General features: G+C 35.7%; 2 protein-coding genes across 3 annotated transcripts; one reads left to right on the forward strand and one right to left on the reverse strand.

Annotated features, from left to right (window-relative positions):
* The first annotated feature begins 14,989 nt into the window (after positions 1-14,989).
* LOC115989452 (pentatricopeptide repeat-containing protein At2g29760, chloroplastic-like) lies at positions 14,990-17,806 on the forward strand. Of its 2 annotated transcripts, none has more exons than XM_031113147.1 (2): positions 14,990-16,916; positions 17,159-17,806. In XM_031113147.1, the coding sequence occupies exons 1-2, from the start codon at positions 15,035-15,037 to the stop codon at positions 17,515-17,517; spliced, it is 2,241 nt and encodes a 746-aa protein (XP_030969007.1). In that variant the 5' UTR covers positions 14,990-15,034; the 3' UTR covers positions 17,518-17,806. The 2 variants fall into 2 exon arrangements, with proteins under 2 accessions (XP_030969007.1, XP_030969000.1); XM_031113140.1 differs by having other exon boundaries at positions 14,990-16,885; positions 17,128-17,806.
* A 388-nt stretch (positions 17,807-18,194) lies between these two features.
* On the reverse strand, positions 18,195-21,622 carry LOC115953482 (putative receptor-like protein kinase At3g47110). Its single transcript, XM_031071161.1, has 4 exons — positions 21,224-21,622; positions 20,274-20,424; positions 18,955-20,003; positions 18,195-18,608 (listed from the first exon to the last, which is right to left on the reverse strand). The coding sequence occupies exons 1-4, from the start codon at positions 21,620-21,622 to the stop codon at positions 18,195-18,197; spliced, it is 2,013 nt and encodes a 670-aa protein (XP_030927021.1).
* Positions 21,623-22,002: the final 380 nt, after the last annotated feature.

Raw genomic sequence — 22,002 nt, forward strand, 5'->3', positions numbered from 1 at the left:
AATTGTTGGTGGTAGCAGTCGTTCGTAGTGCTACAGTAGTGTCGACATTTTCAAACCACAAGCTTTTTATTTCAGTGCTTCATGACCAAATCTTTTGTTGCCACACTTATATTTTCTTGATTGGTGGAACATAAGGATCTTTAATGAAGACTTTGGAGGTTTGTTTGAACCATTCAATTTTGGTTAGTATAGGAGAAACATTTCATTTCCAGAAGTTGCATTCTACTTTCAAGAATTTCTTATCACTGCGAAATATTATCAGAGGTGACCACATTAGAGAATGGCGGTGAAAATGAGCCATGGAAATAATTGCAGTTTGGATAGATGAACCAGTCAAATTGTTGGTGGTAGCAGTCGTTCGTAGTGCTACAGTAGTGTCGACATTTTCAAACCACAAGCTTTTTATTTCAGTGCTTCATGGCCAAATCTTTTGTTGCCACACTTATATTTTCTTGATTGGTGGAACATAAGGATCTTTAATGAAGACTTTGGAGGTTGCATGGTACTTTCAAGTATTTCTTATCACTGCAAAGCACGGGGTCCGCAATGGGTTGCTAATTGGGTGAGCTCATTAGTGGATGTCGCTTTGATTGATCAACTTTTTATTTTTTATTTTTTTGAGAATCAACAAAGTGCCTTTTATTCAAAGAAAAAACATCAAAGTCTGCTAGAAACAAAAGAAAGGAACTGTGGGGGAGCATCCTCCATCCACGTCCTATAATCTAAAACAATTAAAACAAAAAGAGCTAAAACAAAAGCAACCATATTACCCACTCTCTTAACATGAGAGTAGTGTAATTTACTTAAACATCTTGCCAAAGCCACACCGAACCCTGGTTTTTGCTCCCAACTGAATAGTGCATCCTCAAGATTGACCTTAACCATGTCCAAGATAGGAGCTCTCCAATGAACTCGGATTGGGGTGGACTGGTTGGGGAGGTTGTTGCACTGCCTAGAATTCCGATAGGATTTCATTGGCCACGTTGACGAGCTGCTTTGGAATGCAACAAGGTTGGTTAGTTCTGACTCGATTCCGATGTGTCCCTAATATCCAAAACATGACCGACAACGACTTTTTATTTTGTTTCGTTCTGATCATCCACGACAGCGACTCTTTGAAATCCATGAAAGCTGCTCCCACAATAGAATCGCTGTTAATCAAAGACATAGTCGTACTGAGGATGTGCTCAAGTAGATCAAATCAAAGATTGTCATACAAATTTTTATTACGTAGTACGTATCTATCTCTTTGTATTTATGTCCAGCTGATTTGGTCATAGAAATTAATTTACTGGATCACTGTTGTGGGGATTGCTCAATGAAATATGGAGGTCTCTCTCAGCAGTGCAGTACATTTTCAATTTGTCTTCTTTTTATTTCTTTTTCTCTTTTTTCATTTTTTTTTTTTTTCATTTTGAATTGCTGAGCTTACTCTGATTTTCAGTTTATAATATATAATTGAAAATTTTTTACGTAAGTTGTCTGCTATCATTTATTTTTTTGAGTTTCAACTCAGTATTACCTCGCTTTGTTCCACCCCGCACCAGATCTATCATCTACTGTACTAGTTGAAGTTTCTAGAATAATGTGGCAAAAGTGAAAAACATGAGACATAAGAAAAAGAAGTAGGTTTTTCTCTATGTTTGGATGGAGGGATAGGAAATGAGAGTAGCGGGAAAGATTGCTGGAAAATATTAAAATCAAGTAAATCCCAGCCACCTTTCCCTGTCATTTCCTCTCCACGCCCTCTGTTCCAAATATGCCCTTAGAAAAAAGTGGGGGAGGGGGAAATTTAAACAGAAGTAGGATGCACTCATACGCTATATTAAAGAAAAATGAGAAGATGAATATGGAAATTAGTTATGCCCAGGGAATCATGATCTTAAGACCACCATGCCAGTAGAAAAATATGATACAACACCTTGAAGGAAAAAGCGACTTTTGCTTGGAGTTTTTGAACTTATTCCCCCCACTATAATTCTCAAAAGCAAGGGAAATTTCATGTAGACAAAATGCCTATTGCTGAATTTGTGTAACCATTTTGGTGCTTCAGGCTTTGGAACCTGCTGATATCTATCATCTATGATCTGATGGAAGTAATGCAAGATTTGCCACAAGTGATCTAAAATTTCAGTCGAAAGGTACACAACAGGCTTCTTTTGTGTGTGTGTGAATGGAAAGACTATTCCTTGTCTAATAAATAATGTAGTACTTGTTAAGGAAATAATAATTAATAGTTCTTGTGTATCAAGAAATTCATTTCAATCCTTACATATAGATAGTACAGTAAACAAATTGTCTACTCGTCAAAAACAAAAAACAAGTTGTCTACTATAAAGAGTTTAATGACTTTAAACTAAGGGTCGTCCCTCCCATATGAGAAGAAGAGTTTGCCTAACCACATAAATTCTCATCTCTATTGTGTTTGCTAGTTGTTCTTTATTTGAGGCTACTGTTATTTGTTCCAATCCGTGAGTGCCATTGCATAACATACAAGAAGTGGTATAGGCAGAAGCACTTCCCCGGTTGCATAGCATTAGACAAGTCTATGAATACCATTTTTTTAAATGGAATTGGATTCATTGTTACTCAAAGGGTTCTATTCGAGAAGCTGGACGTGCCATGAGTTCTGGTGCTAATAGCTATAACAGAGGAGTTTAGGATATGAGGTAAGTCTAAATTGCATATCCATCCTCTGCTTGGGAGTGCCCTCTGAAGATTTGTGTGTGTGAATGGAAAGACTATTCTTTGTCAAATAAATAATGTAGTACTTGTTGATTAAGGAAATAATTAATAGTTCTTGTGTATCAAGAAATTCGTTTCAATCCTTATATATAGATAGTACAGTAAACAAATTGTCTACTCTTCAAAAAAAAAAAAAAAAAACAAAAACAAAAAAACAAAAAACAAGTACATGATGAGTAAATACAAATGAGTAAAATTTCACATTGAATGATAATGAAAATAGTAAGTGATTATTATAATATAATATACTTAACACTCCATAATTTTAATAATCAACTCTTGCTTGTTTGAATACTAATAAACACTTATATAAATAAATCTATTGACTTCTCCTACTAGAATTAGGACTAAACCAACCTTTTATATATATATATATATATATATATATATATATGTATATATAAAAGCAGAGAACTCATGTGAAAGTACATGATGTCCTGCTATGTGGTGCTCTAATTTTGCATTTAGCTTTTTTTTAACTCTATTTTTAAATTTTGTTTACTGTTATCCAAAAAATTACATTAACTTATTTTTACTGTTATCTCATTAATTTCTCATTAATTACTTAAGCTTACATTGCACATTAAATATATATAATATTTTGAGTAAATACAAATGATTGGACCGTCGGTGAGAGCTTGGGCAGTTGAGCCGGCGGTGAGATTGGGAGTAAGTGAGAGTGGGAGAGGAGAGTTTGGTGGAAACTGAGAGAGTGTGGCTGTGAGGTGAGAGGAATAGATTTTAGGGTTTTTAACACTGTATATAACGAGGGTGTTTTAGTAATTTAGAATAGAACCGAGTTGGGTCTAGTTCCGGGTTTAGGCCGGGTTTTATTAAAACTTGGACTCGATCCTTTTTTTATCGGGTCGGGTAAAACCCAACCCATTAGGGTTGGGTTGGGTCAGGCCGGGCAGAAATTACTTTCATCTCCATCTCTTTTTTATATATTCCATAAACTTCATTCTTCATATCTAATTGTTATTTATTTATTTATTATAATTCAATTGTTATTTTTCTATTATGGGTTATTCACACACATTTTTATGTATATAATATCTTATTTTTTAATGAGAATGTAGATAATATGTTGAGTAAATACGAATGAGTAAAATTTCACTTTAAATGATAATGAAAATAGTGAGTGATTATTATAATATAATATACTTAACACTCCATAATTTTAATAATCAACTCTTGCTTGTTTGAATACTATAAAACACTTATATAAATAAATCTATTGACTTCTCCTACTAGAATTAGGACTAAACCAACCTTATATATATATATAAGCAGAGAACTCATGTGAAAGTACATGATGTCCTACTATGTGGTGCTCTAATTTTGCATTTAGCTTTTTTTTAACTCTATTTTTAATTTTTTTTTACTATTACCCAAAAGATCACATTAACTTATTTTTATTGTTATCTCATTAATTTCTCATTAATTACCTAAGCTTACACCGCACATTTCTCTCTTCTTCATGTTTTTTAGTATATCCACTGTTTTAGTATTAAAAACAAAAGCAAAAAATAAATAATAATAATAAATCAAGGATTAATATAACTAACTAGATAAGGCCCTAAGAATTGTTAAATAAAATGCATTGTTTCACTATTACCAAAATAAAAGACCTGAGATTGGCAAAACATTTATAAGAAAGGCTGCCATCGTCGTTATGCTGGCCTCCCACTATCATCAAGTTGCTAAAAATCCTATGGGTTTTTTTTTTTTTTTGCTTACATCCAGACTCATCATCAGAAACTTCACCATCACTAAGGGTTACAGCCATAGCCTTACCCTTAGACTTCAAATAGGTAGGACATTTAGATTTCATGTGACCATACCCCTGACATCCAAAACACTGAGGACCCATAGAATTATTTGAAGATTGACCTACTTTTTCTCTAAGTTTATCATTATTGTTAGCCTTAGTGGGATCATTCTTCCTAAAGTTTCTAGGTTCAACAGTGTTCATACCTCTTGCCTTTCTGTTACTATTCCTGAGAAAGTTTCTAAAGTTCTTGGCAAGGTAAGCAACCACTGTAACAGAGAGCTCATCATCAAATCCACCAACCTTAACATCATCAACTGACTTAAGTGCCATTGATTTGGATTTGTTAGTTTTGGGTAGGTCCAACTCATAGGATTGAAGAGATCCTACAGGTTCATTAACTGGGATGAAGTCCACATCATTGCTCTCAGTAATAACAGTCACCTTGGGTCTAAAGTCTTCAGTTAATGATCTAAGAATCTTCCTAACAATTTTAGGTTGATCATAGATTTCACCCAAGTTAAAAGCAGAATTAACAATATCATTTAGTTTAACATAGAATTCATCAAAAGATTCATTATCAGACATCCTAATACTTTCAAATTTTGAAGTTAACTGCTGCAATTTATTGATTTTGACAGCCTTTGTACCTTCATGCACAGTCTGGAGGATATTCCAAGCAGTATGAGCAATCTCAACATTAGAGATTCTCTTAAATTCCTTCATAGAAACAGCGTTAAAGATAGCATTCATAGCCTTGTTATTGAACGCGATTGCTTCTTTTTGAGAAGTTTGCCACTCACTAACAGAAGTAGTGGGCTTCTCCCATCCGTATTCAACGGAGTTCCAGACTCTCTCATCAATCGATTTCAGGAATGCTTTCATCCTTACTTTCCAATAAACATAATTATTCCCATCAAAGTGAGGAGGAATAACAAGAGAGTGTCCGTGTTCCATGACAATAGGGGTCAAGGATCAGCTCAGTGATCAAAAGATCAACAACAAGAGAGCAACCCGTTCTGATACCACTTGATGGTTTTTAGACCACTTAAAACACAATTGGATTAACCTAGTTAATTAGTCAAGTTGTTACTTAGTCCAAATTCCAAGTCTAGGTTATTACAATCAAACAATCATATCATGCATAGCAGCGGAAAATAAATAAGACAATGATATGATCACCCAAGAAACCAAACCGGTAAAAACCTAGGGAGGATTTAACCTAACTATCCTCAAGGTAAACCTAAATCTACTATCTTGAAAGAATCGAAGTTCATACAATAAGACTTACAAGCCCCCACGCTCAACTTCTTATTGCTACCTACCAGTAGAACTTACTGACACGACCACGTGCAAGTTCTGAATCCACAGACTCCTTCTTTCTTGGATTCACCACCAGATACAAGCACACCTGCTTGTGTTTCTTTAAGTTTCAATGGCAGCAACTGAATTGATCATCAAGGTGTAGATAATATCTCTTCCTTGAAAACCCTAAGTTTGTGTAAAGGAAAGCTCCTCTAGATCTCACAAGAGATTTACACAAACAGCAATATGAGCCACACTAAAACGTGGCTAGGGTTTGCCTTTTATACTTAGGACAAATTAGAAAACCCTAAATGTTTTAAACAAACTAGGGCTGAGTTGGAATTTTGCAAAAAAACACATTCTGCCCAAGATTCGATCGATCGAGCCAAGCCGAAATGCATAGTAACTTCTGCATCAGCTCGATTCCAACTTTACATAAAATATACAACTTTGAGCAAGTCTAAACACAACTAAAGATATTGTTTTGATCATGGTTTGCCAACAATACACGTTAGAGTTCTAAATACATAAAAACCTAAGTCTTTAGAACCTAACAATTTTCTTTTTTATTTTTTCTGTTTTTTGAGAATCCACACTTACATTTTCTTGATAGGTGGAACATTAGGATCTTTAATGAAGACTTTGGAGGTTGTTTGAACCATTCAATTTTGGTTTGTACAGGAGAAACATTTCATTTCCAGAAGTTGTATTGTACTTTAAGAATTTCTTATCACTGCGAAGCACGGGGTCCGCAATGGGTTGCTAATTGGGTTAGCTCTTTAGTGGATGTCGCTTTGATTGATCGACTTTATAATAGAAAACGTCTTTATGTATATGGATGATTGGTCATTGGTATAAAATGAAGCACAAAAAATGGTACAGAGTATATATATATATCACATCCCATACTCGGTCAAGGCTTGGAGAGCATGAGTCATCTAAATATCTAACCTCTATGCGTTTCTCTTTAGTTCTCAGATAACCATAAACAAAATCAATTTCTAATGTTATGTAATAAAATTCAATTCATAACAGTCAGAGTCCAAATAAACCATTCCAATCTCTTTCTTAATGCCAGGAAACAAAAGTACAAATTGTGATGCAGAACAATCAAGAGAAAATAAAAAGAATAAGAAAATTAAAGGATAACCCTAATAATCAGCACTAAGGTGTTAGGAATCAGTACCCAAATATTGGAAAACCTCCTATCTGAATATCATTAATCAATCAAGCATCTATCATAAATACAAATAAACTAGGCTCTTATGTAGAGCTAGAGCTTCCAAGAAATAAAGAGATAAAATATAACTAATGAAAACTAATCATAACTGAACTCAAATACTAATCCTCATGTAATCTCAAATCTTAGAGCATTCACATCAGTTCGTGTAAATTTTCCGTCTATTTTACACGAAAAAACCTACTTTTTCTATTTTACACTACCACCTATATAAAACACCCACATCAGTTCTTCTATTTTACAAGATATTTTAATAAAATAATCACCTTTCTCATTTTTTTATTATTTCGCTCAACTGCCTATCCCTCTATACGCGCTCTCACTCTCTCTCTTTATTCATTTTTCCAGACCTCTCTCTCTATTCAGCCAAAAAAACAGAAAGACCTCTCTCTCTCTATACGCACTCTCTCTCCCTCTCCCTCATATTTTCTGATTTCTCTCTCTCTTCTATCTCCCTCTCGGTCTCTCTCTGTCTCATCTCTCTCCCTCTCGGTCACAAACCAATGCACATCATCAAAGCTCCGATCACCGATCCACAGCTCCGATCATCATCACAGCTCCGATCCACAGCTCCGATCACCGATCCACAACTCCGATCATCATCACAGCTCCGATCACCGATCCACAGCTCCGATCATCATCACAGCTCCGACCAAGCGAGACCCACGAGCTCCGATCGTTCCGATAAGCACCGATTTGTCTCTTTTTTGTTTTTCCGTTTGGGTTTGTTTGTTTTTCCATTTGGATTTTTTTTTTTTTTTTTAGCAAGTATATCTCTGTGTTGGTTTAAGCAACGATCTGTCTCTTTTTTGTTTTTCCGTTTAGATTTGTTGTTTTTCTGTTTGGGTTTTTTTTTTTAGCACCGATCTGTCTCTTTTTTTTTTTTTTTTTTTTTTTTTTTTTTTTTTTTTCCGTTTGAGTTTGTATGTTTTTCCGTTTGGGTTTGTTTGTTTTTCCATTGAGGTCGTTGTGCACGGATAAGAGAGAGAAAAATTGGTGCGAACGGAAATTAATAAAAAACTAAATACACGAGCTACAGTGCCCGTGTAAATTTACACAGGTACTGTAGCTCGTGGAAAATTTTAGACGATTATGCATGATTTTAGCTGGACTGATGTAGTGTGTTTTTTGCTTTAAAATGTGTAAAAACGGTCAAAATGTGTATTTTACACATTTATACACAGTTATGCAAGAGCTGATGTGAATGCTCTAATAGGTTCTGTTTGATAATTGTCATTTTGATTGCTTTGTATTGAAATGGACCTCTCGTGTCTATTATGATCAATTGAAAAATCTTTTCCTAGGTCCCTTTTTCCTCCATTTCTCAACTACTTAAGTCTTCATCTTTCAGTTTCAGGGGATAGGGCATGATATTATCAGTGGTGACCACATTAGAGAATGGTGGTGAAAACTGAGCTATGGAAATAATTGCGGTTTGGATAGATGAGCAGTCAAATCGTTGGTGGTAGCAGTTGTGCGTAGTGCTACAGTAGTGTTGACATTTTCAAACCACGACCTTTTTATTTCAGTGCTTCATGACCAAATCTTTTGTTGCCACACTTATATTTTCCTTTTTCTTTTCTTTTTTGAGAATCCACACTTATATTTTCTTGATTGGTGGAACATTAGGATCTTTAATGAAGACTTTGGAGGTTGTTTGAACCATTCAATTTTGTTTAGTATAGGAGAAACATTTCATTTCCAGAAGTTGCATGGTACTTTCAAGAATTTCTTATCACTGCGAAGCACGGGGTCCGCAATGGGTTGCTAATTGGGTTAGCTCTTTAGTGGATGTCGCTTTGATTGATCGACTTTATAATAGAAAATGTCTTTATGTATATCGATGATTGGTCATTGGTATAAAATGAAGCACAAAAATGGTACAGAGCATTTATTCCTTATATATATATATATATATATATCACACGTCCCATACTCGGTCAAGGCTTGGAGAGCATGAGTCATCTAAACATCTAACCTCTATGCGTTTCTCTTTATTTCGCAGACAACCATAAACAAAATCAATTTCAAATGTTATGTAATAAAATTCGGTTCATAACAGTCAACAGTCCAAATAAACCATTCCAATCTCTTTCTTACTACCAGGAAACAAAAGTACAAATTGTGATGCAGAACAATCAAGAGAAAATAAAAAGAATAAGAAAATTAAAGGATAAACCCTAATAATCTGCACTAAGGTGTTAGAAATCAGTACCCAAATATTGGAAAACCTCCAATTTGAATATCAATAATCAATCATCTATCATAAATACAAATAAACGAGGCTCTTATGTAGAGCTAGAGCTTCCAAAAAATAAAAGATAAAAGATAATAACTAATGAAAACTAATCGTAACTGAACTTAAATACTAATCCTCATGTAATCTTAAATCTAATCCATATTCGAATCAGGGTTGGCCCTAGGCCTGGGCCACTTAGGCCATTGCCTAGGACCCCCTACTAGAGAAAGGCCCCAAATTAGGGGGGGCAAAAATTGTTTTTTTTTTTTAAAAAAAAATATTTTCGGGAGATATTAAAAAAAAAATTAGTTTACATTTTTTTTTTTCACTATTAAGATGGCTCAAAAAATTAAGTAATGTTAGAAATAGAGATAAGACAAATTTAAATAAATAGGTCTTACAAATAGACGTGTTACTAATCATAAGTAATTCAAATAAGAAAATGTTAAAAATACTATAAATTTTACAACATAACTTTTATAATTTGATGTGAAAATAAATATGATAGGTGGACTTCAACAAACTATTAAATGCATTTTTGAATGAATTTTTGTGATTAGTGATATATCTTTGTAATTTTCATGTTGTAAATTTTTTAATATCTCTAGCATTTTTATAAGCCTCATGTCACTAATCACATCCATTACAATATCAGTCTGTAGTAAAATTTGTTATAACTTTAGCATTTTCTAAATTAAAAAATATATATATTAAAAAGTAAAAAGAATGGATTTTTTTAATAAAAAAATCCTTATATAAAATACTAGTTAAATATTATTTAAGTAATAACATAAAAGACCCAATTTGAAGACTTTGCCTTAGGCCTCCGAAACATTTGGGTCGGCCCTGATTCGGATAAAAAACCATAATTATCCAATTTTCTATGAGATACATACAAAAATCTGAAAATGCAAATTCTAAATTAATTTTGGTATTGCTCTTAGATACATTATAATCCCCGAGAAAACTTGACCTCAAATTTTTCCTAAGTAAATTGACATTTAAATATATTTATTACCACCTTTTGGAGTTACACTATTTTAATTGATATTTTACTGCGACTCCTTTTATCATTTTATGTTCATGTATTGAACAATAATTGTTCTTACGTTATGCTTATAAGAGCATGACCATCAGGTGAGCCAAATGCCAAATATTTGGCATTTGGCACACCAAATACCAAAAAACCTTTCCATAAAATGTTCTAAATGCTATAAATTTTGACATACATGAACAGTACCGTTCCATCTTTGAAACGGTACGGACAGATATGCTAAAAGAAATATTTTTTTTTATTCATTCTCTCTCTTTTTTTATGACTTTTCTTTCTTCTCTCTCTTACTTTTTTCTTCTTTCTTTCTCCACCTATTCCTTATCTTTTGTCACTCCCTCTTCGCTTTTTCTTCTTCTTTCTTCTCTAGCATCTTCACCTCTCCCTTTTCTTTTCTTTTTCTCTTTCACTTTCGTGTGTTCATTTTACTACTATTTTGTTTCACACTTCTCTTTGAACAAAAACCCATTTGGAGTTTTGTAGTTTCAAACCTCTCCCTTTTTCTTTTTCCTTTTTTCTTTTTTCCGACACTTTCTCTACGGTGGTTATGGTTGGTTGGTTGATTTTGGGTTTTGGTTATGGTTGACAGTGGTGGTTGTAGTCGTCATCGATCTCACTCAGCCAAGCTCGATCTCGCCGATCTCACTCACGGCCTCACCCTCTCCAGTCATGGCCGATCTCACCCCGAGGCCGCTGTCGATCCCTCTTCCCTCTCCTCTCTGTCCGCTTTTCACTCTGCCTCTCTCTGGTTGTGGATTTTATTTTTATTTTTTTACAAGGTGGTGTTAGTGGATGTGAGTTTGTGCCGGTGGTGGCTGTAGGTGTTGTTGCGGCAGTGTTTGTTGGTGGCCGTTGTTGCGGCAGTAGTGGTTGTGCCGTTGTTGTTGTTGATGATGATGATGACGACAACGATGGGGAGGAGTTAAAATATTATTTTAATGTGTTGTAAATATTATTTTAATGTATAGAATTGAAAAATAAAGACAAAAACACCATTTTGGTCCCTACATTTTGGTAGCAGTCAATTTGATCCCTATTATTTTCAATTTGCGGTCAATTTAATCCCTACTGTTAATTCACTAACGGAAAATGTCTATATGGCAAAAGGTTTGACCAGTTGGCATATTTAGTGTTAAAATATTAAATTAGATGCTGATGTGTGGCCACATTAGCGATTACATGAAGAAAAAAAAAGCCACATCAGCTTTAATTTTTTTAACCAATTTTTTTTCCTTTTCTTTATTTCTTTTTTGAATATTCTTACCATTTTTTAACCAATTTCATTTTAATTCAAATGGAATTTTTTTATAGAAAAGCTGATGGTAACGCTCTAATTATGTTATTATTTAGGTTGTTTCACTTTCACTTTTACATTAGACCTGTATCATTCCTACTCAATCTCCCTCTATCTCTCTTCTTCTTCTTTGTTTGACCATTCCTCTACGCTTCAGTATTAAAATATACTAATCCTCTCTTTTTCCCTCTTTCTACTTCAGAATCTTCTTTCCTTTTCCAAATTTCTTCTTCAGATCAGTGCCTAATAAATCTGAAGGCAAATGCAATAGGTTAGTGTTTTTTTTTTTTATTGAAATGCATTTTTTTTTTTAATTATCATCTTTTGAATAGTTTATTCTTTTATTTTGGCTAACAATCTGTTTATATATAATTTTGCATGTGTTTGAGAGGTTATAAATAGATTTTTTTTTTTTTTTTTTTTTTTTTTTTTGCATTGCATTGCAATTGTTAGATAGATCACATTTTAGTAGTGTATTGGTAAGTGTGATTGTTATTTCATTTTTGATATCATTTTTTTTTTTAGAGCTACACATTTTTGATATCATTGATTCCTTTTAATTATCTAAAATTGTTACAATTCTAGGCGAAAATTGGGAAAAAAATTATGTTCCTTTTTTTGTGAATGCCTAAAAAGGGTTTTTATGTGCTGCGTATATGCATGTTATTTATGGGATTTATAATTTTATCAACGCCTTTATAATAATATAAGAGCATTCACAACAGTGGTGCTATATAGATATAATTGTATTTTTTTTAGCTCTTTATCACAAAATAGATGTGCACTGTAGTTCACAGGTAAAAAAAAAAAAAAAAAAAAACTTTTTTATTACAATTCTCTCTCCTCTCTCATTAAATATACATTTCCTATTCTCTCTCTCTCTCTCTGACTTCTCTTCTTTCTTCTTTCTTCCTCAATATTTTTTTCTCTCTAGCTTGCCGGCCAGCTCCCTCATCTCCCTCATCCCTCAGCTCGCCGGCCAACTCCCTCATCACCGATCTGTTCCACCAACCCAACTCGTCGACCCACTCCAAGCCCCATCGCCCACATTGATTATGACGACGATTCCGACGAGGAAGCCATCGAAGCTGCAAACACTGAAACTCTGATGAAGACGACTCCTCCATTTGCACCTTCACCACAGCTCGCCTCGACGGCGCCAACGCGGGTGGAGGCTCCGGTTCGGCTCAGCTCGAAACATGAAGATCAAGACGGAGAATCTAAGCTCCTCCGCCACGGTTAAGATCAAGAATCTGGGTCCCACAGCTCATGCCGAGAGCTCGGTGCCTGGAATCGTTGTTTAGAAGTGATTGATTCAATGAATTGAGAATAGAAATGGTGTTTGCGGAATTTGTGAATGTGGTTGTGGTTTTGTTTTTGTTTTTTTGTTTTTTTTTTCTATGTTGTGTTGTGGTTGTCAAAGTAGAGTGGTGGTTGTGGCCGGTGGTGGTGGTGGTGGTTGTGGGTGTGGCTGATGGTAGAGGTGGTTATGGATGGTTTTTTGGTAGTGGGATATATTATTTTATTGTAGTGGTTATATTATTTTATTGTGATGTTTATATTATTTTATTGAGTTGAAAGCTAAAATAGATCCACTGCAGCTGTGGAGGTAAAATAAATAAAGTGACTTTTTGTGTAGCTAAAAAGCTAAAAATTTAGATCCACTGCTTTGGATGCTCTAACAATTTCTGAAAAAAAAAAAAAAAAAAAAAAAAAAAAAAAAAAAAAGGTATACACAGTACAAAGAGATGAATACGGGCATATGGGCCATATGGCATGTGTCAGCAATAAATAAAATTTAAAAAAAAAAAAAAAAAAACATAATTACGCTCTATAGATTCCACCATGTTTTATGGTTATTTGGGTTTTTTTTTTTTTTTTTTTTTTTTTAAGAGATAATTACAACAAGCTACTAACCTCGCAGCTCGAATCCTTTCTCCCCTAGACCCCCCAAGCACTTTGTGCATGAGGAGATGCCAATTCAGTTACAAGGCCTTTGACGATTATTTGGGTTTAAATTAGGACAACTAATTATGATCATTAGATGTGTCATTTAATTTGGTACACATCAAGTAGGGAAAAAAATATTATATATATTTTTAGTTTCAACCTATTATGTCCACTTCTAATAATAACTTTTTATCATCATTAGACTAAGACACAAATTAGTTTTTGGTGTAAGTGGGAATTGAATCCCAGATCTCTTATATAATCATCAGAGATTTTACCAGTTGAGATAAATAGAATCCACAAAAAAAAAAAAAAAAATTTATATATATATCATATTTAAATACACAACATTTTCACTTTTGTGTTACACACCTATTTGTGTGTGTTTGTTTCTAAAAAAAATATTTAGTTCAATATATAAATTAATATAATACATGGATATGTCCTTTTGTTTACACATGAACAAAAAATCTATCAATCTAATGGGTTGGTTGTAAGTTGTAACCCATAGGCATTTTATAGTTAATGGGTAGCTATACATACAACAAAAAAAATAAAAAAATAAAAAATAATGAATTGTTATATCATCCTTCATAAGTTATAATTCTTATTTCTTTAACATCTGTGTAAATTGTACCTCATAACTACTTATCTCCTAAAAAAAATCCTTTAACTTTCGTTAATAAATAATAATTGAATTATATATAACAAACTATACTATGAATTCCAATTGCAACAAAAGTATTCTCACAAAGGTATGACAACTTTAACAGTTTGTTAACTTCTTTTTATTTTTTTTCCTTTTTCAAGCTATTTACTCTTTCTTCTAATTCTATCAATCTTTTTCCTTTTTGAGGTTATTTTTCTATTTTCTTTGGCAAAGAAAATGGTTAATCTTAACGTTGATGATATACTCCATAGATAGAAAGTCTAGAGGAATTAAACAAATCTTAAAACCCAGCGAGAGAGGGAGAGACATGGAAACTGTGGAGTTTCACTTCTCTTAATGTTGATGGAGTTCTATCATTGTTGATGATCTCAATAGATAAGCTTCCAATTGCTTTTGTTTTTCATTTTTGTTAAATAGCAAATCTAATATCATTGTTGTTATTAACTATTGATGTGTAGACCTTTTTTTTTTTTTTTAGTTTACATTAGTTGTTAATTGAAATTGCTGATGTGGTTTTCTCATTCTGGTATTTACAATTTATGCTTTCAAAGGAGGAAAAAGACTAATCAAATTTAGTCACAAATTAAAAGAGGTCAACAAAAATTAATATAAAAAACCCTCTTTACCCTCTTTATATAGTAATAATTAAAAAAAAAAATTCTTCTAAATGCAGCATACTTTTTATAAGATATCTACTTATAATATTTATAAATTGAAGAAAAAATCGGCCAATAACTAGTTTGGTTACTAAAATGGAATTGGCTGTCAAATGAGCCAAAAACTGATGGCAACTCAAAGCACCCCACCTGTCTCTCTACCACGTCACTCCAAGTCCAACAACCCAAACCCGTACCCGCTCTCCCCAACTGTCAATAACGACCGGTATCCAATACTATCACTGATCAACCAATGCAACAGTACGAAGCAGCTAAAGCAAGTCCATTCCCAAATGCTCCGTACAGGTCTCTTCTTCGACCCTTTTTCAGCCGGCAAGCTCATCACTGCCTCTGCTCTCTCACCCTTCTCTAGCCTCGACTACGCCCGCCAGGTGTTCGATCAAATTCCTCAACCAAATCTTTTTACTTGGAACACTCTCATTCGTGCTTATGCGTCCAGCCCTGACCCCACTCAGAGCCTTCTAGTCTTTCTGCAACTGCTTCATCACTGTGAACATTTTCCTGACAAATTCACTTTTCCTTTCGTGATCAAAGCGGCTTCGGAGCTCAAAGCTTTTCGGGTTGGGAGAGCGTTTCACGGGATGGTGATTAAAGCGTCGCTTAGTTCGGATGTCTATATTCTGAATTCACTCGTGCATTTTTATGGTTCGTGTGGGGATTTGGATTTGGCGTATGCGGTGTTTGTGAAAACTCCACAGAAAGATGTGGTTTCTTGGAATTCTATGATCACTGCTTTTGCACAAGGTGGTTGTCCTGAGGAGGCATTGGAGTTATTTAGGGGAATGGAGAAGGAGAATGTGAAGCCGAATGATGTGACAATGGTGGGTGTTCTTTCGGCTTGCACGAAGAAGTTGGATTTGGAGTTTGGGAGATGGGTGTGTTCCTATATTGAAAGGAATGAGATTAATTTGAACTTGACTCTGAGTAATGCAATGCTGGATATGTATATGAAATGTGGGAGCTTTGAAGATGCAAAAAGATTGTTTGATAAGATGCAAGAGAAGGATATTTTCTCTTGGACAACTATGCTTGATGGATATGCTAAGTTAGGGGAATATGATGAGGCTCGACATGTTTTTGATGCAATGCCTAGTAAAGATATAGCTGCATGGAATGCACTGATTTCTGCTTTTGAACAGAATGGCAAGCCAAAGGAGGCTTTGGCTGTTTTTCGTGAGTTGCAGCTCAGTAAGGATGCAAAACCGGATGAGGTCACTCTTGTTTGTGCTCTATCAGCTTCTGCTCAGTTAGGAGCAATGGATTTAGGCAGGTGGATTGATGTGTACATAAAGAAACATGGGATTAAGTTAAATTGTCATCTCACTACCTCTCTTATTGACATGTATGCTAAGTGTGGGGATCTAGAGAAAGCACTTGAGGTATTTTATTCGGTGGAAAGAAAAGATGTGTTTGTTTGGAGTGCCACCATTGCTGGTCTGGCAATGCATGGCCATGGGAGGGCTGCATTAGATTTGTTCTCAAAGATGTTAGAAGCTAAGGTCAAGCCCAATGCTGTGACTTTCACGAATCTATTATGCGCCTGTAGCCACACAGGATTAGTAAACGAGGGACAAAGGTTATTCTATCAAATGGAGCCAGTTTATGGGGTTGTTCCTGGAGAGAAGCATTACGCTTGCATGGTTGATATTCTTGGTCGTTCGGGCCGTCTGCAAGAATCTGTCAAATTGATAGAGAAAATGCCCATACTTCCTACCGCTTCTGTATGGGGGGCTCTGCTTGGGGCCTGTAGACTTCATGGGAATATTGAGCTTGCTGAGCAGGCTTGTAGCCATTTGCTTGAGTTGGACCCTAGAAATCATGGAGCCTATGTGCTTTTGTCGAACATATATGCTAAAACAGGGAAATGGGATAGAGTTTCAGGGTTAAGGAAGATTATGAGAGATTTTGGACTAAAGAAAGAACCAGGTTGTAGTTCAATTGAGGTCAACGGAATTGTTCATGAGTTTCTAGTTGGTGGCTTGGGGCCTGTAGACTTCATGGGAATATTGAGCTTGCTGAGCAGGCTTGTAGCCATTTGCTTGAGTTGGACCCTAGAAATCATGGAGCCTATGTGCTTTTGTCGAACATATATGCTAAAACAGGGAAATGGGATAGAGTTTCAGGGTTAAGGAAGATTATGAGAGATTTTGGACTAAAGAAAGAACCAGGTTGTAGTTCAATTGAGGTCAATGGAATTGTTCATGAGTTTCTAGTTGGTGATAATTCTCACAAGCTATCTAAGGAAATCTACTCAAAATTGGTTGAGATTGCAGCAAAATTGAAGTCAGTTGGTTATGTGCCAAACAAGTCCCATCTCCTGCAACTTGTTGAAGAAGAAGACATGAAAGAGCAGGCCCTAAACCTTCACAGTGAGAAGTTAGCAATTGCCTATGGGCTTATTAGTATGGGCCCATCTCAACCGATTCGAGTTGTGAAGAATCTTCGTGTTTGTGGGGACTGTCACTCGGTTGCTAAGCTCATATCTGGGCTTTATGATAGAGAGATACTTCTAAGAGACCGTTATCGCTTCCATCATTTTAGAGGAGGAAATTGCTCATGTATGGATTATTGGTGAATGTGAACAGCATTGGCTGTGAAAATCTCACATCATCCATCTAGAATGATGTTTTCGCTGGCTAAATAATTGTTGAAGCGGCAAGAATTCAATCAAACTAGGGATTAAGCTAATGCCCCCATGTGGACTACAGCATAGATCTAGAGAGTAATGACAAATTGTACTCACACACAAATAAGGAAACCAGTGATGAATTGTCAATTAGGGGCATTTCCGTAGAAGTGGAGTTGCTTTTGAGAGCTTATTTGGAACATTAAGATCTTGCACAAAAAAGCTTAGTTTTTTGACTGATTTTATGTTATTAATGTATAGATTTTTTAATACAATAGACTCTCGAATTACTAGAGCACTGAAGACATTTCATCTAGTATAAAAGATGTCAAATTAAGGAGCATTGCCATACATTTACATGCGGACACTGGACAGAAATTGTGAAGCAAGAGGAATTTTACGGAGAATAAAAAATGCACAATCATATACATATATGAGGTACAATTAATAGAGAAAGATACTTGGGGAAGTAAAACTTGAAAAAAGAAAAAAGAGAGAAAAGGAAAGGGGGGGGGGGGGGGGGGGGGGGGATAAGAAAAGCGAACATATTTACATGTCTTTACTCATAAATATAACTTGGAAATGAGTTTCAGTAAAATTCCAATCATTGATGCTTTTCAGAAATTTTACTTGTTGACGGAGCTTTGGATTTTCATTTCATGAGTTTTAGTCGAAAGGAATTTACCTTTGATTGAAAGCAATTCCAAGGCAACTCTTCTCATCTCTGTTCTATCTCCTAGAGATTCTACTAAACATGCAAGTCCAATTTGAAAGACCAATATCAAGCATTCAGTATGTTCGCATGTCCAGTCACTCCGACATGTAAATATATTCTTATTTTCTCCTGCTTTGTTGAAAACTGATTGGTCCAGAATCTCCATCGCTCGTCCTGGCAATGCCAACTTGACAAAGTTGTGAAGGTTCAAGTCATCTTTGAATAGTTCGTCAGTGGGGTTGTCTTCCAGTGAACGTTTCCAACAAGAAAATCCCAAAGCTGTATACATCCCCATTAGTTGAAAGCTAACTACCCATTCCGTATTCTGCAAAAAGTCAGAGCACTCTCATACACTAGAACAATTCTTACTCAATCCTATGATACTACTTATTTGGTTAGGGTATATGTAGATATTATATAATAGGCTTCCTTGCTTTGATTATTGATACATTCTTTTAGTAATTATAGAAGGAATTAACTGCCAAAATTTTCTCTTTAATTCCTCATTTTTTTCCTTACCAGTGTATGCTTTAAAAAATGAGTGAAATCATGACTTATTACCTGGAGCAACATATCCAATGGTTCCCTTAATTCCGGCCGAACTTAATTGATTAAGAAAAGCTTCCTTTCTAGATTTCGAAAGGAGTCTTGCCAAGCCAAAAATCACTTACATGAGCAGTCAAATCATCATTGAGAAGAATATTGCTTGGCTTAAGATCACAGTGAATGATAGGAGTTTGGCAGTGGTGATGACGATAAAGCAAAGCTGAAGCCACATCCATTGCAATTTTCATTCTCTGGAGAAGATTTAAATTTCTCAGTTGGCTGAGCCCATCTTCAGGATGTAACCACATCTCCAAGCTCCCATTTGGCATGAACTCATACACTAAAGCTTTATAATCTTTGCCCCCAAAATCAATACTCAAACAAGTGGTCACAATCTTAACAAGATTTCGATGCAGTATGTTCCTCAAGGCCTCGCATTCAGCAATGAAGGTCTTGGAAGCTCCTTGCTTTTGAAGGTTGAGTACCTTGACTGCAACAGTTGGTTCATCTAGACTAAGTTTTCCTTTGTAGACACTACCAAAATTACCTGAACCAATCAAATTCCTCAAAGAGAATCCATCGGTTGCATTGAGTAATTCTTCATAAGAAATCTTTTGGTAGGTGCGTCCAAAGGAGGAAATGGAAAGGCATTTCTTCTTCAACTTTCTCAACCAGGAAAGAGTAAATAAAGAGATTGATGTTAAGCAGAAAGCAGCTGCAATGCTTATTGCCAGTATCAACTTAAAAGCAACATGCTTTCTATGTTTCTTGGATCCTTGACTGGGGCATGCTTGCATATGCAGCTCTTGGATGCCCCCACAAAGAGCACTGTTACCATAGACTTCAACTGCGCTAGCATTTCTGAAGACCCCTTTTACATGTACCTCTCCCTCAAGATTGTTGAAAGATAGGTTTAAATTTTGCAACATGGGAAAATTAACCATATAGCTTGGGATTTGGCCAGACAAGATGCTGTGGGAAAGATCAAGATATTGAATACCTTTTAGCTTTCTTAGGTCAGGAATGGTTCCTTCAAAGAAGTTTCCTTGCATATAAAGTGTTTCTAAGGACAAACAGTCCCCTAGCTGGTCTGGAATCTTAGTGAAAAGTTTGTTGTATGAAACGTCTAGTGCAACAAGAAGTTTCAGGTTTCCAACTTTTGATGGTAAAGAACCTGTCAAAGAGTTATGAGTCACATTAAGGACTATAGAAAGAGATACAATAGAGAGGGGGACAAACAGTCAGCTAGGGAGCTCCTCAATTAGGAGATGTTCCACTACAATGGGATTAACCCCCTTCCAAATTTTTGAGACACTAGTGACTCTTGCATTCTTGGCCAGCTCATGCGTTACTCTGTTGCCTTCCCTTTTCAAATGCTAAAACAAAAACCAGTTGAAAGAAAGTGCAATAGATTTAATATTCTGCAAAATGTGTCCGATCTCACCTCCCACAGCCCCTAAGTTAATTGATTGGATGAGAGAGAGGGCATCTAACTCAAAGATTGCATGGAAAACCTCCATTTCCGAGGCAAATAAAGCACCATGGAGCAAAGTGAGAGCTTTAGTCACTTTTGCTGTGAAAGGGGCTGCAAGGACCTAGTTCAATGCTGCAATGACAGTGCCATGTGAGTCACGAATTATAAACCCGATATTGGAGTTTCTGCTGTCCTTAGTGGCAACACCGTCCACATTGATTTTGAAAAAGCCTAAAAGGGGAGGTCACCAACTAGTGGCAAAGGGATTCTGATAAGGGGGAGGAGGGAGTGCAAGATCCCTTGAACTCCTGCAATGTTTTGTTAGCTATTTCCCAAACCTGTGAGGGTGGCTTACCTGCATCATCATGCACTGCCTGATTTCAATTCCACCAAATAAACTAGGCCACGGGGAAGAAAATTTCAAGGTCATTGGTGGTACCCTTTTCAAGAAGATTCAAGGCGATGTCTGTTGGGTCTAGGATTGAGGAAACTAAATTCACTAGATAGTCTTGCTATAAAGACCAGGTCTACTTGGCATGATCACAATGGAGGACGGCATGAGGAAGATTTTCTATTGCCTTATCACAGAGGGGGCAGAAGCCAGGGGAGTTAATGGCCCTAGTCCTTAGGTTTAACATAGTAGGAAGGCCATTCACACAAGTTCTCCAGGCAAAAACCTTGAACTTTGGAGGGATTTTTAACTGCCAAATTTTCTTCCAAAGCTGAGATCTCAGGTCACTATATGAGCTTTCACCTCCTTTAGCTGTGTCTACCAAATTACAAGCTATATAATATGCGCTTTTGACAATGAAAATTCCTTTTTTGTTTCCCACCTAGATTAGGCTATCTTTTGGAAGGTTGTAGCTTAGGGGGATCTTAAGGATTGTGCTAGCTTCGAAGGGAAGAAACAATGACCTTACCGTGTCTGCTTTCCACCATCTGGTATCCAAATCAATAAGAGAAACAACCATAGGGAAATCCTCAAAGTCTGTTGGAAGGGAGGTCACTTTGTAGGTTGTTGGAGTTGGTAGCCACTTGTCCTCCCAAATATGGATTCTTCTACCATTGCCCACTCTCCACCTTGTCTCCTTCCTTAGCACATCAAGGCTAATATGGATTCTTCTCCAAGCATAAGAGGGGCTGGTTCCCTTCTTAGAATTAAGTATCTCATCATGAGGGAAGTACCTTGCCTTGAATACTCGAGCAACAAGAGAGCTTGGGTTTGACAACATTCTCCAACCTTGCTTGGCTAGCATTGCCAAGTTGAAAGCCTCAAGGTTCCTAAAGCCCATCCCACTGTGAAGCTTTGATTTACACATTTTCCTCCAGCTAACCCAGGGGACTTTGGATTCTTTCTCCTTTTGGCCCCAACAGAAATTTCTCATCACGCTTTCGAGATCATTACATAGATTCTTAGGGAGTTGGAAGCAGCTCATGATGTAAATAACATTTCTCTTTATTAATCATCACACTCACGTAATTAACATCCCTGTCTGGACCACCACTAACGGGTGGGTGAAAAAATTGAACACTGTTGCTCGTATCCATCATATATATGAAATTATGTGGTGGACATTAATTAGAAGAGTCTAATTTACCGCGTGTGGGCTACAGGTTCACAATTTTTTTTTTTTTTTTTTGTTTTTCGCGTAATAGGTGCTTTATTAGATAAACATAAAGACTTCATACACATGACTAC

This window comes from Quercus lobata, chromosome 1 (assembly GCF_001633185.2).
Source record: "Quercus lobata isolate SW786 chromosome 1, ValleyOak3.0 Primary Assembly, whole genome shotgun sequence".
Classification (NCBI taxonomy): Eukaryota; Viridiplantae; Streptophyta; class Magnoliopsida; order Fagales; family Fagaceae; genus Quercus; species Quercus lobata.

What these genes read in the sequence shown, in the direction of transcription:
- LOC115953482 (XM_031071161.1), bottom strand. Translation starts at nt 21,622, where the DNA reads ATGTGTAAATCAAAGCTTCACAGTGGGATGGGCTTTAGGAACCTTGAG. An exon ending in GATGGTGGAAAGCAGACACG is followed by an intron (nt 20,425 to 21,223) that starts GTAAGGTCATTG and finishes GCATTGAACTAG; the next exon opens with GTCCTTGCAGCCCCTTTCAC. An exon ending in TAACTTAGGGGCTGTGGGAG is followed by an intron (nt 20,004 to 20,273) that starts GTGAGATCGGAC and finishes ACTCTTTGACAG; the next exon opens with GTTCTTTACCATCAAAAGTT.
- LOC115989452 (XM_031113147.1), top strand. Translation starts at nt 15,035, where the DNA reads ATGAGCCAAAAACTGATGGCAACTCAAAGCACCCCACCTGTCTCTCTA. An exon ending in TGTTCATGAGTTTCTAGTTG is followed by an intron (nt 16,917 to 17,158) that starts GTGGCTTGGGGC and finishes AGTTTCTAGTTG; the next exon opens with GTGATAATTCTCACAAGCTA.